At 42.5% G+C, this 15,914-nt stretch overlaps 1 protein-coding gene across 2 annotated transcripts in view; it reads left to right on the top strand.

The window, feature by feature from the left end:
* The window catches only part of itga9 (integrin, alpha 9), a 499,978-nt gene extending 484,340 nt beyond the window's left edge, over nt 1–15,638 (top strand). For both annotated transcript variants that reach the window (XM_070889429.1, XM_070889419.1), the window contains one exon: nt 10,799–15,638. In XM_070889429.1, the coding sequence (XP_070745530.1) occupies nt 10,799–10,897 (99 nt within the window). In that variant the 3' untranslated portion in view covers nt 10,898–15,638. The remainder of the gene's footprint in view (nt 1–10,798) is intronic.
* The last annotated feature ends 276 nt before the right edge of the window (nt 15,639–15,914 follow it).

Raw genomic sequence — 15,914 nt, 5'->3', positions numbered from 1 at the left:
GTGAAATGTTTTCAATTAGTCTTACATAGCTCTTAGGACATATCCGAATCAGATGAAATTGGTCAGTATCAGCCACCATTGAAACTTCAATACCAGAGAGCAGAGTCAGGGTTCTGTCCATTGGGCTGATGAAGCAATACAACATATGTGTAAAATGATTTGATGTTTTTACTCTGCTGCTTGTGGTACTTGTAGTTTATAACATTTTTCTCCCTCGGGGGGAATGAATGCAAGATGTTTTTTTGTGTTTTGCTTGTTTCCTTTTTTTGTACAGAAATTGCCTGCACTCTGATGCAGGGTGGGGAGCTTGGAATCAACAGTTGCAGGGGCCGAAATTCAGTAGCACAAGAAAGCTGGTGCATCTATGATTTTTTTCCTTTGTACTTACTGTACGGATCTTTGATGCGGTCGGAAGAGCCATTTATCAGGACTTTGACATTTTTTCAAAGTCCCAGAGGAAATGTGTCATAATGGAGGTGGGCCATAGACTGAAAGGCAGGCTGAGGGGCTGAATATGGGTTGGACCGGGACTTCACCGCTGTCATCCAGTGGTGGAGTAGTGGTGACATCACAGTGCATGTGCGTCACCACGCTTTCTCCCCTCCGTTAAAGGGGAGAGATTCTGTCATTTTTTATCTTTGGTCACTGGGCCACCAGGGAGAGTTTCGGCCAGGCCAGCTGCCTGGCACCCAAGAGGGTGTGCCAGGCTGCCTGTTGGCAGCCCAGCCGAACCCAGGGACACTATTTTGTCAGCCGATCGGGAAGTCGGCCGGCAAAAATAAATACATGGTGGCCGCGGCAGTGGCCCTCTCCTTGAAGGGCTGCCACGCTGCCAGCCACACACAGTCTTCAGAAGGTGCACCGACAAAAAAAACCTGTTGGGGGCACCGCGCGGTGGGGGATCGATTGATGCCGCTGAATTTCGGGTGGAATATTTTTAATGTGAGGGAGAGCGGCGGTGTGCATTCTGATGACGCGCTTGCGGCGGTCATCAGAATCAGGCGGTATCGGGTCCAGGCGGAAAAATCCACGACCTGAATTTGGATCGGGTCGGCCAGTTGACCCCAAAGTGGCGGCCACAGGATTCCCACGTATGGCCGCCGCTAACAGACAGTAATGGGTCTTTCTGAGACCCTGAATTTTGTCCCGCAAACTCATCAGTTTTCCCTCTTTGATTTATTGATTGCACTTTTAATTTCAAGTGGTTTGTGTTGCTGTTCCCATGGCTAAGGAATGCTTTGCCATGCAACACTGAAACTACTACTCTCAGGTGATTAGCATCAATGTAGATCTCAACTGTTATACAGCGCTGTGTTTCTTTAGTTCTGTTAGCTGTGGCTTTGGTCCATGATTGTATCAATGGGAACATTTCCACTGTAATAGTTCAGTAATAGTCAACAAGTTTACTCTTGATGCTGCCAAAACTGTTGGCCTACAGCTGATGGGAAAATAAACTTCTTATTGCTTATCAGTTAAAATTCCAAAGAATGCAGCTGGAATGTTTGTACTGCTGGACAAAGGTAAATTTAAACCTGTCGATTAAATTTAAAGGGTCTTGGCTCTGTGCTTAATGATTCTCAGTGTTATTTAAGAAGTTATGTGTATGTGCAGCTTGCCGTAGATTGATTTTCCTGTTCTCCTTATATAGACAGTGATCTGAGCTTTGTTTAAAATAATTGACTGCATGGTAAGAATGTGCAGGTTTACGAGGGAGATTTGATACTAATCAAGGTCATTAATCCTTACAACACTAACATAAAAAGGCTCTTTCACGTTACAATGGAATAAGTTATGGAAAAGGACAAAGATGGATCAGGAATAAAAGTTCTCAATTGGTGAAAGGCCAATTCTACTAAGCTGAGATGTAATTTAGCAAAAGTGGACTGGATCAGCTACTTGAAGGTAGGTCAGTGTCAGAGCAGTGGGAGGCATTCAAGGAGGAGATAGTGAGGGTTCAGAGCAAATATGTTCCCACGAAGAAAAAGGGTGGGTCTCCCAAATCTAGAGCCCCTGGATGTCAAGGGACATACAGTATAGGATAAGGCAAAAAAGGGAAGCTTATGTCAGATACCAAGAGCTAAATACTGAAGAAAGCCTGGAGGAGTATAGAAAATGCAGGAGTGAAATGAAAAAAGAATTTAGGAAAGCAAAGAGAGAGCATGAAAAAATATTGGCAAGTAAAATCAAGGAAAATCCCAGGATGTTTTATAAGTACATAAAGAGCAAGATGATAACTAAGGAGAGTAGGACGTATTGGAGACCAAAAAGGAAGCTTGTGTGTGGAGGCGGAAGACGTGGGTATGGTTCTTATTGAATACTTTGCGTCTGTCTTCACAAAAGCGAAGGACGATGCAGACATTATAGTTAAGGAGGAGGAGTGTGAAATATTAGATGGGATAAACACAGTGAGCAAGGAAGTATTAAGGGATTTAGCATCTTTGAAAGTAAATAAATCTCCAGGCCCGAATGAAATGTATCCCAGGCTGTTAAGAGAAGCAAGGGAGGAAACAGCGGAAGCTCTGACTTTCATTTTCCAATCTTCCCTGGCTACAGGTGTACACTTCAGGATGACTCCTTCAGAAATAATCCAATTGCTGTGAACTCAGTTCAGTGTATCAACAGGCCACCTGGACAGGAATCCTGACTGAATTAATTCAAAACATCATCCAAACTTTAAACCAACCAGTGACAGACTGTCACTGAGGTTAGATCCTTTTCTTATTGAACAGAAGGGATTGCCTCGGGTAGACTGGATGAGTAACTACTCTTTATTTAACACTAAGAAATGTTTAAACCTAACATACTTAGGTTAACTTACAAATGTGGCGGCTCACCTGATGAGAGCACATATTGGGAAATTGCAGGGCACACTGGCCATCATTCCCCGTCCATTACGGAGCAGAGAATCATGGGGATTGCACCCGTGATTTCCCAATGGGAGCAATTTTATCAATCCGCACTGCCAGCGATCAGCCTCGATAATGCCAATTGAAAATTGTGGTCGGAAATAATAGTCACAAAATTGTGGGCAATTTGTACCCGAGTTTCTGATTTGTGCTGCCCACAGATGAGGGTCGATGCTGGGAGCAGTGATTCATACATGATGATGATGATGATGATTCATACAATACCCGCTCACCATGTACCACCAGTGCGTGAGAGTCTGTGCTGGAAGCAGAAATTGGTGTAATAACTGCTCACTATGTACCACCAGTGGGCGAGTCTGGAGGAGAGGAGAGGACTGGCCCATCAAAGAATCAATGTCTTCATCGGAGGAAAGGAGTGCTCCAACAAATAATCAATTCCTTCAAGAAAGGATTAGAGGGTAAAGCACTGGTAATAAGGAACAAAATACTAAATGTGTATTCTCGTAAGTTATTGCTTGATGAATAGATGTTGCTTTAAAACGAGGTTTAGCAGCTTGAGTCAGACACAGCCTCCATGACAGGATAGAGGTGATAAACAATTGCACAGCATGAGATGACTCACTCAGTCAAATCTCAGTCAGACCTACTGCTCTAGGTAGGCATGTTCAGCTACTAAATGCAGTATGGGTTCAGAAAACTAAGCCTCTATTCCCTGACAGATATCCTCAGCTTATGTAAAGATGACTGTCCTCAACAGAAACTCTATATAAACATATCAGACATCAGGTAAATATTAGAATGGGATGATATCTGATAACACTGAGGTTATACAATATTTGACATTGATTATTGCATCTGGCATTTCACACAGAGCTCTGGAAATGTCAAGGGCTGTCCATCAATATGGGAGGTCTTAATATACACTGAGACACATGCTGTCAACAGAGGGAAAACTTAGAGGGGGCAAAGTTCGGGAACGCCAGGTTTGGGGGCGGTAATCTTCGCGAGGCGCGACTTCCTGTGCCCAGTGCAGAGGTCCCGCCCCATGACCTAAATTGGGATCACCTCCCCTGACAGGAAGTGGAGCGCAATGTCGGGTGCTCCACATCCTGTCAGGGCCGGCTCAGGGTCACGACCCGGGCAAAAGACGGAGTGCTACACGGCCTCACTGCGTAGCGCTGACGCGATCCCAGGGCCCTTCCCTTCCGTTAAAGGAGAGAGCACACTGCGAGCTCTGCAGGGTTTTCAGGGGCCTACACTAGACTATCGGGGATGCAGGGTGCCGTGGCCGCAGCCTGGCACCGAAGCGGAGTGCCAGGCTGCACGGTCGCGGCACAGACCCCGCGAGAATCGACACGGCGCCGAACCGGTAAGTAGGAGGGCAGCGTAAAATAGCGTCACGCACCTCCCCTTTAAATTTCACCTGGCGAGCGGAGTGCGGCCCGGTTCGTGATCCATCAGAAACATAAGAAATAGGAGCAGGAGTAGGCCATTTGGCCCCTCGAGCCTGCTCCGCCATTCAATTAGATCATGGTTGATCTGATCCTGGCCTCAACTCCACTTCCCCGCCCGCTCCCCTTGACTCCCTTATTGTTCAAAAATCTGTCTCTCTCTGCCTTAAATACATTCAATGACCCAGCTTGTACAGCTCTCTGGAGTAGAGAATTCCAAAGATTCACGACCCTCTGAGAGAAGAAATTCTTCCTCATTTCCGTTTTAAATGGGCGACCCCTTATTATGAAACTATGCCCCCTAGTTGTAGATTCCCCCATGTGGGGAAATATCTTCTCTGCATCTACCCTCTCAAACCCCCTCAGAATCTTATACATTTCAGTAAGATCACCTCTCAGTCTTCTAAACTCCAATGAGTAAAGGTTCAACCTGCTCAACCTTTCTTCATAAGTCAACCCCTTCATCTCAGGAATCAGCCTCGTGAATCTTTTCTGAACTGCTTCCAATGCAAGTATATCCCTCCTTAAATAAGGAGACCAAAACTCTATGCAGTAGTCGAGGTGTGGTCTCACCAACGCCCTGTACAGTTGTAGCAGGACTTCCCTGCTTTTATACTCTATCCCCGTTGCAATAAAGGCCAACATTCCATTTGCCTTCCTAATTACTTGCTGTACCTGCATGCTAACTTTTTGTGTTTCATGTACAAGATCCCTCTGTACCACCGCATTTTGTGATCTCTCCCCATTTAAATAATAATTTTTTATTTTTTATTTTTCTTACCAAAGTGGGTAACCTCACATTTTCCCACTGACATTGCCTGCGGCAGCCTCATGGGATGCTGCCCAATTTCTGCCGCGGGGCGAAAACGGGTTGCCGCACACGGCGATGATGTCATTGGCTGAAGCGCAGTTGCTCAGGGCACTACCAGCAGGGACGCGACACTACTGTTTTCATGCCTCCGCTAACTCCCGCGCAATTTCGCGGAAGCCAGTAGCCCCTCCCCGCCCCCGGGTGAAAACATGGGAGGTGCACAGCAGGAGAATTTCGCCCCCATTGTTTCCACAATTCACAAAATAGTTAAAGAGCCCACCAGCTATAAGGGAGAGGTGTTGTCGGCATGCAAGGGAGTTTTGGACCATCCATGTCCAATCTGTACCTCGCGTGAGCACTCATATTGGTGACCCTGGAGCAAGCATGAAGAAATCAGAGAATCAGAGACGTTGTTGCTGATTTCTCTGCTATAAAAGTGAATGATTCACTAGGCATTCTTGTCCCCATCACATGGACATGGATCTCATGAATCAAGGCCTCCCAGAATTATCAAACTGGAAAAAACATAATTAGTCATTTAAAGGTTTCTCCATATTAAGATGCAGGGATAGTGTTGCTGCTTTAGGCGCAATTGCCGCTTCCAGCCCAAATAGCACCCAAAATCCACTCGTTTTGGAAAGAATATTTTTTCCATATGTTTCCACTCAAACTCATTTTCATATTGCTGAAAATCTGCCATGAACCAGCGCAATCGGGGAGCGTTTTCAAATGCAATTTTTCCTTTTTAATGGTGATTAATTCATCCTGGCACACAGCCAGTTTTGTGGGCAGAGCTTGCTTCCAGCCAAATATTTTTAAAACTAGCGCAAAAGATCTTGGAAGCACAAATTGCACTGAACGCAAATTGCGCTTAATATTCAGTGATCTTTTGCGCTGATTATGCCGATTTTGGCTGAATTGTGCCAAAGCAGAAACTTGAGGTTGCCGCCTCTGAGAAAATGAATTACAGTGGGACTGTATATGGCTAGTTTTTTTAAGATATTATAAAATAATATTTTTGTTTAATTGATACAAAGCAACATCAAGTATTGTGTAATAAGTTCGATCTGTGACATAATCTCTGGTCTTTTTAAATGACTTTGCAGCTTGCTGTGGAATGTAGAAGACGGTATGGGAATTCCAACTCCAACTAACTTGATTATAATTTGCAGGTCAAATTACTGGTGCACATGTTCATTGTGCACAATGTTAAAATGTAACTGTAGTGTATGGGGTGTTTCATTACAAAGCATTATACCACGTGAATGTGATTCGTTTATAAAGAAGTGAACACATTTATGAATTAATTTAACCCTTGCTGCGCAGATATTGCTTGTTCTGTTTGCCTATTTAACAACTGCAATTCAAAAGTAATAGATTGGATCTGGAGCGCTTTGGAGCCTTCGAAGGACATTTTTAAGTATTGGAGTACCTCTTAAAATATGCATTAACTTTGTTATTAGGATCTATAGAAATAAGTTATAATGTGCAAATTAGACTTGATATTTTAATCTGGAAATAAAGGTAGTTATGGAGTCACACAACATAGGAACAAAAGAATTGCTAGACGAGAAAAGACCAAGGTGCATTGAGTTCGCCTTCTACCATCCTGGTAGTCACTTGATACAACATTTCTGATTGAACGCTAATGTGAATTAACTTAAGAGACTGACTATGATTGTCACAACTAGAGTCCTTGGATTGTTAAAAGTTAATCATTTTAAATGCAACTAGAATTTCCAGGGTAGCAGTATTAAAAGGATGTTGTTGCTTTGATCGGAAGCTTTTGGCCAGGTTTGGCACTGGACCAACCAGTTACAGAAATGTCAACATGTGTACCAACTGCACGTGATGCTGGTTCTGCCATGGCTCAGATTCTTCTATCCTTTTGTACTGATTACAAACAGAGCCCCCATTGCTCCACAATTCCATTGCCTTGTAATTTGTCATCCAGCACGGGATTGTCCCACCACAGAGTCGGAAGCAGTCTGTATCCAGGTCTGAGCCGGTGTTTCTCCAGTTTCTACCCTGCTGGTGCTGCTGTTTCATGGTTTATTATTGACGTTTTAGAATCATAAAAATTTATGGCATAGAAGGAGACCATTTTCACTGCCTCTTCCACCCTTTCCTCCAACAAGTGCGAGGAGCTCATGAACTTCTTTGTCACTAAGATGGCGATCATCTGTTCAGTTGGCTCTGCTGCTTCTGCCTTTCCCATTCCCACTGAGCCAAACCTATTCCTGAACTATCACCTTTTTCTAATTTCTCTCCACTCTCCCCTCATGCCCTTTCCGAGCTCAACTTGCTCATGGAAACCTTCTGCTCTCTTGATCGTATTGCCACTAAACTGCTGACTACCCAACTTCCCTTCCTGGCCCTCATGCTAGCTGACATTGAAAGTGATTCCCTCTACTAATGTACTGTTCTCCTTCCTTTCAGAACTGCCTTCATCACACTACTCTTCAAAAAAATCACCCTCGAACCCTCTGTCCTTACAATCTACCAACCCATATCCTATTTTGAAAAGATTTAAATCTTTTTCATTTTAGAAGGCAGTGCCCCTTTAAGGGATCGACACTGCTTTCTAAAATGACATCATAGCTTTAAGAGAATGCTGCCTCACTCCAGGGACCCTACGGCCTTGCTACCTTGGGCTTCCTGCTGAGTCTACCACCCAAAACAGCGCGTTACACGATAGGTTTTGCACTGCGCTAATTTAAGTCAGCAGGCAATACCAAGATACTGGTGCTGCCTGCGCTCGTTTTGCGGGTGTCCATTAACTATGACCCATGGTGGCACCAGCCATTTCCTGGTCTAATCGAATTTCTAGGCCTTCATTTGTTTCAAATCTATAACAATAATTAAAATCTGAAGGAATGAGACACCACACTTATAAAAGTATGTTTTCAGTGCCAGAGAGGTTGTTTGGCAGTAATAAGACTTATCACACCATTAAACATTCACTTACACTTGAATGGACAAGGGCTAACTTTTCTGAAGTGTTAGTGGGTAAGTACTGCTAATTCACACCCTTGCATGTGTTTCAATGGTGAGTCTATCAACGAGATAGTACAGCTTGTGGAGGAGCAGGACAAATTGGACAGGAATTTTCTGATTTCCGACTTTTACTGCGCATATGCAGACGGCAGTGGTTACTGTCCAATGTACTCCATAATAATGGTGAGCGCTGATAGCCTCACTGTTACTCCTGTTGCAAAATCCGAGCCATTGTCTGCTCTAGTGTACTTACTGCTCTCTGTTTACCCTCCTCCTCATTAGGTACTGTAAGTTCATAGTTTGAGCGACATTCTCCAAACCTCCTATATTTAAAAGAATCTAATAGTTGCTGCTGTTACACTTTTGTCAAGACATATTTAGGCCACTCGGTAACATATTGCAAAATCCACATATGCTTGCCACAGAAACTGCAGTGCAAAATTCTAAAGACTGAAAAAACACAGAACAAATACTGTTTATAAGAAATTTGTAACTGATTGACTAGATAGTGACATGATTTCACTGCCTGTCCCATTCTTATTTTATAAAACTGTCTTTAAATAAAAACAGAAACTGCTGGAAATATACAATGCAAACCAGTCAGCAACTGAAATGAAAATTGACAGATCAATCCTTGAGTTGCAAAGTTTCATTAACAGAACATCAATCTATCTTTAGAGGACTTCTGTTCTGACCAACATTTATCTCTCAGCCAACACCTCCAAAATCAGGTTATCTGGTGACCTAGCAAATGGCTGTTTGAGACCTTGCTGTATGCAGTTTGGCTACAGTGCTTCCCCACACTACAACAATGACTATATTTTAAAAGTACTTCTTTGGCTATTAAGCCCTTTGGGATGTCTTGAGGATGTGCCACTTTGTTCTTTCTGTTTCAAATGCTGACTGCCCTGCTGTGTGTTTTCCAGCAATTCCTGTTGTTTATTTTAGATTTCCAGCTTTTATAGATTTTTTTCTGACACAAGGGCTATTTTTCTGAATTAAGTACAAAGTCAGAAAGTTACCCCAATAAACGATTTAAAGAAAGGAAAAGTTATCAGAAAACATCACGGAAGCTTGAAGTCTTTCAGCATCAAGAAGTAAGCTTCAATTCTCACAACTAATCAGTAAACAGTTAATGGTTTCTCCTTCCAACAATATCTGTGGCCCTGCACTTTGATTCATTTTATGGTTGTAATAATATTTATGGTAGAAAACATTTATGATCAAACAGGCATTTGCGGAAATAGCAAAAATTGTTTAGACCGTGAAAATTGTTGTGCTTCCAGACTTTTCTTTAAGTCGAGATCACATTTCCCCATATAAGTTGAGAGTGAGGCCAGATGTCGGAGAGGCTTAGCTGCTCAGGTCCGATTTCATTTGAATCTGCTCCTGGGCAAAGGGGCTCCGGAGGTTGTCTCCTGTCCTCTGTTCCCCATGGATGCCGCCAAAGATTTGAAGTTTTGCTAAAAAGATTAAAATAATGTAACATCAGACCCATAAAACAAAATGGTGGAAATGGAGACACTGCATGCATGTGAAAGGCTCCTCATGCTGCTTTTCAACATGACTACTGAAGGATCGCTGTTAATCAATGCCATATTGAGCTCTCAATGATCCTCAATGCACAAGTACAAAGCCCAGACTAAAAAAAATAAGGAAAATTGAACACTCGTAGTGGGGAGCTATTCTTGAATTGGAGAGTGGATCAGCAAATAGATTCTCTCACCTATGTACCTGTCGGTATAACTCCCTCCTGGGAACATGGGATCACTGAATTTACTCTGCTCAAATTTACCACCAAAATCACAACAAGAAAATGGGTGCCCAATGGCTGTGTGAGAGGCTTTTGTAGACGTAGATTTATTTCATTGACAATGATGGTCATTCATTTTTTCCTCAATTTATATTTTCCGGTGCTACTGACATTTTCCATTTTCAGTACTTTATGTCAGCATCAAGTATTTTCCCGAGGTCAGATATGGGATCAGCCAATTACAGTAAATCTCTCTGAGCTGCATTTCAACAAAATGCCTTAACTCTAAAAGTCCCTGCTACCCATTACTATCAAGTGAATGTTTCCATTTCATGTAACAGCCCTTGTTTTTACCTCTCTGAGTATTATTGCCAATTTTTACTGAATTGTCAGCAGTTTTATACTTTGGACATCATGGCTGCTGGGTTCTGAGTTGAAACTGCCCAAACACATATCATGTAGGACCATTCTAACTGTTAGATCCTACTGATCTGAATTAAATTTGAATTAATCGGACAGAAGAATATGCAAAAACACTGCATCACACAGTTCCTTTTACAAGCCTTTCAAGCTCAATGTTTCTGGCAACACATTCACTTGCTGATTCTGAGGGTTACCTCAATTTGTCTTGTGATAATTCCTTCTAGTGATGTCACCAGGGTTCGCTGGGGTGGGAGAGGAACATATGCCAACACCAATATACCGATCAACCTGCCCACTCAATGTGATTGGGCTAGTGCTGCTGAGTTACAACATAATCTCCAAGAATGGGTAACCACCAAAAAACAACAGAATGCGAGGGCGAAAGACCTTTATTGATTGCAATTAAATTTGTCACAACTAAACTGTTGTAAGTCATTCCAATACTGTGTATAATCATCTTGAGTACTTATCCATTCCACTTTGCTTTTTTGTCTAGATGGGCTTCTTTCGTCGAAGGTACAAAGAAATCATTGAAGCTGAGAAGAACAGGAAGGACAGTGAAGAAAGTTGGGACTGGGTTCAAAAAGACCAGTGAGCTGCTAGATAATTGGGTCATGTGACATGCATCAGACAGCCGATTGATCCTGCTCCTGAGTCTTCCATATGTGGAAGAGGGAATCTTTCTCCAGATTTTTCGGAGACCTGATAATTGTATATTCGTGTAATTCAACTGCTGGAAGCATTCCTGAGGCAGGCACTGCAGACAGAAGACCTGTTGTGTGGTGCTTAGACTTACTTTAAAACACATCAATGAACTTCAGAAAGCAAAGTGCTGTGGAGAACACAGACTCGAGATGGAGGAGAATGGGATTTACAACAATACGATCCTCAGGGGATTGAATTCTCTTTGTGTGTTCAGTAAAGAGAAACAAATATTTTTATAAGAGAAGAACATGTTTGTCCAAAATGTTTATTCCTTTATATTTTTTATCTAAATATAATTTACTCTTATCCAGTTCTATAACACACTCTCTGCACTGATGTCTTGCTCAGAGCCTGAGTGATGACAAGTTGATGAAGAAGCTATTTTATCTGAAGGTCTTTGCAGTAAGGTCAATCTTGATGATGAAAATACACGACCACATGCAGAGTTATCTAACCCTTTCAGTACTGTATATTCTTTGCACTTTGCAGCAAGCTATTTTCCATCATCTACTGTCTGAAACAATGATCTTGCAATGTTGTAAACTATACAAACAACATTTTCAGCCTGGTGGGAAGAGTGGGGTTACTATTCCTGGGTTAGGTCAGAGAAAATGGGCCAAGATTTCTGAACCAGGTCACTATCTAGCGACCCCCTGATGAAAGCGTACCATGTGTGGATGTTGGATGCGGACAGTATCATGCCTGGCTGTAATGCTCTCCAGCAGTTGAATAGCCTACTGACACTGAACTGTCAAGGCTTAGATAGGAATAATGACCATTTGCCTGAGTTGCCAGAGGACAAGCAGTGCCCATGGAAACGTATGCAGGCAAGGATAGGAGAAAATTGATGAGAAAAGGAGGGGAAAAAACCCATTCATGCAGGTATAACAGCAGCTTTCATTTCTAAAACACTCCTTACACACAAAAAGATGTTGCAGCTTCTTCGCTGAGTGAGGGGAGAAAGGAAGGAGAAAACAAAGAAGGAGCTAACGACTGGAGCTGAAAGCTCAGCCGAAAAGGAGGACTTGTAAAAGGCTTCTGAAAGCAGAGGGGGAAAGAGGAGGAGGCAAGGTGGAAGGGTTTAGGAGGGAGTTGAAGAGGGCAGGGCCCAAGTACTTGCCAGTAGCAAAGTTGAGGGGTAAAAATCATTTTCAAGCTGTGGAAAGTAATGGGGAAAGCATTTGCAGGTGATAACACAATCGAGAGGGGCACTCCTATGGATTATGCATTTTACATGACTTGTTATTGTCCATGAGCCCCTCCTTAATACAGCAGTTGAAAGTGATCTTTGGTTGGATTTACTAAATCTTGACCTTTCTGGTGACCTATTGGTATAAAAAGCTTCCTTGGGTCTGTGTGCGTACCGAAAACATGACACCAGTGAGAGCAGAACTCAAGCATTGTGACTTAAATGTGTGGAAGCTTACTGTGTTGCTATGTCACAAGCATATTACATAAGGTTCCGTTGCAAGTGATTTAGTGGGTTAATCATTGCCCTTTTTCACACTGTATTATGCAGGACTGTACTACAGATGAGGGTAATTTCAGTGTCTCACTTAAAGGGAGCTCAGGTCAGGACATATAATGTTAAAGGGACCTACCTGCGCTCTGCTCTCCAGTTGAATGAGGCTGCAACATCTCTGAATTTACTCTATAAAGTAATGAGACCAAAAAATATATCCAAACTTGTTAAGAGCTGAATACTCAGGGGAGTTCATTTCCCTGCAATATTTTAAAAAATTAAATTGATTAGGCTTGAAAGTTTCAACAGACATGGGTTGTGGGCCGCTCTGATTGTTCATTAGGTGCATCAGATTAGTTCTGGAATAAAATTGGTGATGATGGTTTGACTGAATTTAAAACTGCAGATGATAACAATAATGTATTTGCTTCATGGATTCTTTGCTTAAGAATTCATAGCAACACATTGCTATTAAGGACGAGTTGGTTTATTAACAAAGGTTTAACAATGGCACTACACATTACCAGTTCATCCACTAGGCTCACAACTGCATACCTCATTGTGGATGACCTAGACCCAACTGACTGGGGTTGTAATTGAGTCTTGTGAACATCACGTGACTGGCTAAGCCACTCATAATGCAACAGCTCCACAAACCTGTGAGCATATCTTGCAATAACATTTTTGCCTGTTCATGTGCCCCAGTAATATTACACAAACAATAAGGAGAGATGCACCTACAACAACAATGTGAGGGCTCAGCTGCAGTTACGCCATTTTCCCGAGGTACCACTAAGAGAAAGGAGACAGAGTCCATGAATGTATATTCAAATATTACTACTCACTGGTCTCCGATTGGTGCAGACATTTTTAATGATAGTAAAGAGCTGAAGACAGTGTGAAATTGAAAAGGGTTTTAGGAATACCACAGCTGAGGTGCAGCAATAGGTGACCAAGGTGACCTTTCTTAAGTGGAGTCAGAACTGATTCAATTTGCGTATTTGCAATGTTTTTTGCTTTTGCCGAGAGTTATGGGGAAAGGGAGGGTTGGTTAAATGAGAATGATATGGGTGAGCAGGTATGGGTCTGATGGCCTTTTCCTGTTCTGATTACGTAAATGGGAAATGTTGATGTTGATGTGGTTCACGAGATCATAGTACGCTGGTTAATGGAACCTTCAATCTGTGGTCTAAGTTGACCATTCTCAGCCCTGTCTTGAATGTGATATGAAAATACTGTTGTTTTTGTCCTGAAAAGTCAGTTTCTTTCTCTTTTATAGAATGTCACTAAGGGTCGAAGGTTCCTTAATGCTGCTAGATGATTGGCTAGAATAAGTGCTGCTTCTATAAAATGGAGTTGCTGCTGCCATTTTTATAATAATGAAATAAACTAGTTAATGCCTGCGCAAAAAATAGTGCACACTGGAAGTATGAGCTAATTCCATCATCCCATGCTCACAACAAGGACAGGTCAGAGAATCAGGAATAAGGTGTTGATGCCCTAATTGCCAAAGAGAGTGCGGGCTCACAGGATTAGTCCCGTACGACAAGCATATTATGAGAACTTCATCAAGTGGAAATTCTACCCTGTGGTTTTGGGGCTGAAGTTTGTGTCTTAATTATCAGTCAAGGGAGGGAGTTGGATTCCAAGCTTTATCTTGGATGGTGGGGCCAGTACTATTTGGGATATTGACTCACCCAGTACTATTTGGATTTTTAACATAAATAACTCATCTCCCACTTTAAAAGAGTGAAAAAAGTAATCTCATGATATCCTGAAGTGACTGTAAGTGATTCCAGTTATCTAATTGATTTTATTTTAGTATTTATAACCCATTAAATGCAAATGTTGGGGTTGCATCATTGTAAAGTGTAGCTTTGCTGCTTGTTTTTAAAATTATGACATAATTTGGGAGGTACCATTTTCCTGTTATTGTTGGCTCAGCATCCACCTAGAGCTCGATCCATGCTGTGCCAGCACAGGAGGCACAGTTAATTTTGATTGAGGGGGTTCGAAAATGATGGGGAAGATTTTCCACACTGGAGGTGTGCGAGTTTTCAATCCTGGGAGCACTGACATGAAAAATCTCCCCTTAGTTTCCTCACAGACTCTATCCTAGGTTCTGACTGCTGCCCAGTTGTTAGTTTAAATAAAATTATGTTTTTGCTATTTTGGCCTCATGTACTTTAGTATTGAGCCTTGGCTCAGTGGTAGAACTCTCGCCATTGAGTCAGATGGTTGTGGGCTCAAGTCCCACTCCAGTGACTTGAGCACATAAATCTAGGCTGACATTCTCGTACAATACTGAGGGAGTGCTGCACTTTTGGAGGTGCCGTCTTTCAGATGAGACATTAAACCGAGGCCCTGTCCTCTCAGGTGAGCACAAAAGATTCCATCGCACTATTTTTAAGAAGAGCAGGGAAGTTCTCCCTGGTAGCGTGGCCAATATTTATCCCTCAATCAACATCACTAAAACCGATTATCTGATCATTCTCACAATGCTGTTTGTAGGAACATGGATGTGCATAAATTGGTTGCTGCGTTTCCTGTATTACAACAGTGACTACATTTCAAAAGTGTTTTGTGACATCCTGAGATCCTAAAAGGCACTATGTAAATGCAAGTCTTTCTTCTTTAGCACCCACCACAAAAATACAAAATAAATGATCAGATTGTCAAAGTGATGCATGTTTCTGCAACCAACCACCTGCATGAGAAAATGGTAGCTGGGCCTCGCAGCTTGGTATAGATCTGAAATAACCTGACTCCAGTGACAATGGAGATCCAGTATTAATGATGGTCAACACCACTATCAAGTCTCACGTTAAGCCTTTGGGAAGAAGAATTAAAAGTAGTGCCAGCTTGGCTAAGACTGTGGCTATTTGCATACCTTTAGTAGATAATCTGCTCACCTGTTCAGGAAATAAAACCCAATTGCTACAGCAAACTCTGGAGATTTCTTGTTGGAGTCAATGAAGGCTCCCTCCTTCATGGTCATCATTATACAAGAGTCCACAGAAGACAATTTAGCTTCTCCTTTGTAAGAATGGATAAGAACATAGGAATTGCTAGATGGAAAAAGACCAAATGTCCATCCAGTTTGCCTTCTACCATCCTGTAGTCACATGATACAACATTATGGAGTTGTTAACTAATCGTGGCAATCAAACACTTGGGGGCAGAAATTTGGGTCATTTGCGCCTCCTGTTGGTGCCCCCAGAGGTGCTAACGTCGCATGCGACTGGGTGCAGCGTTGCTAACGACTTCTGCTAAATTTGGCGGGAGTTTAGCTGTACCGGCAATGCTGATGTCATCACTGTGCACAGCATCCTGGATCCCAAATTGGATATTTCCCCCTGAAGCTGCGCTGGGCGATGACAGCAACAGCTTCAGGGGATATTAGTGGGGAGAAAGTTAAAGGGGAGGTGGGCTGCTTTTTGTAAAA

This window comes from Pristiophorus japonicus, chromosome 1 (assembly GCF_044704955.1).
Source record: "Pristiophorus japonicus isolate sPriJap1 chromosome 1, sPriJap1.hap1, whole genome shotgun sequence".
Lineage (NCBI taxonomy): Eukaryota > Metazoa > Chordata > Chondrichthyes > Pristiophoridae > Pristiophorus > Pristiophorus japonicus.
This window is presented reverse-complemented; position numbering and strand designations above follow the sequence as displayed.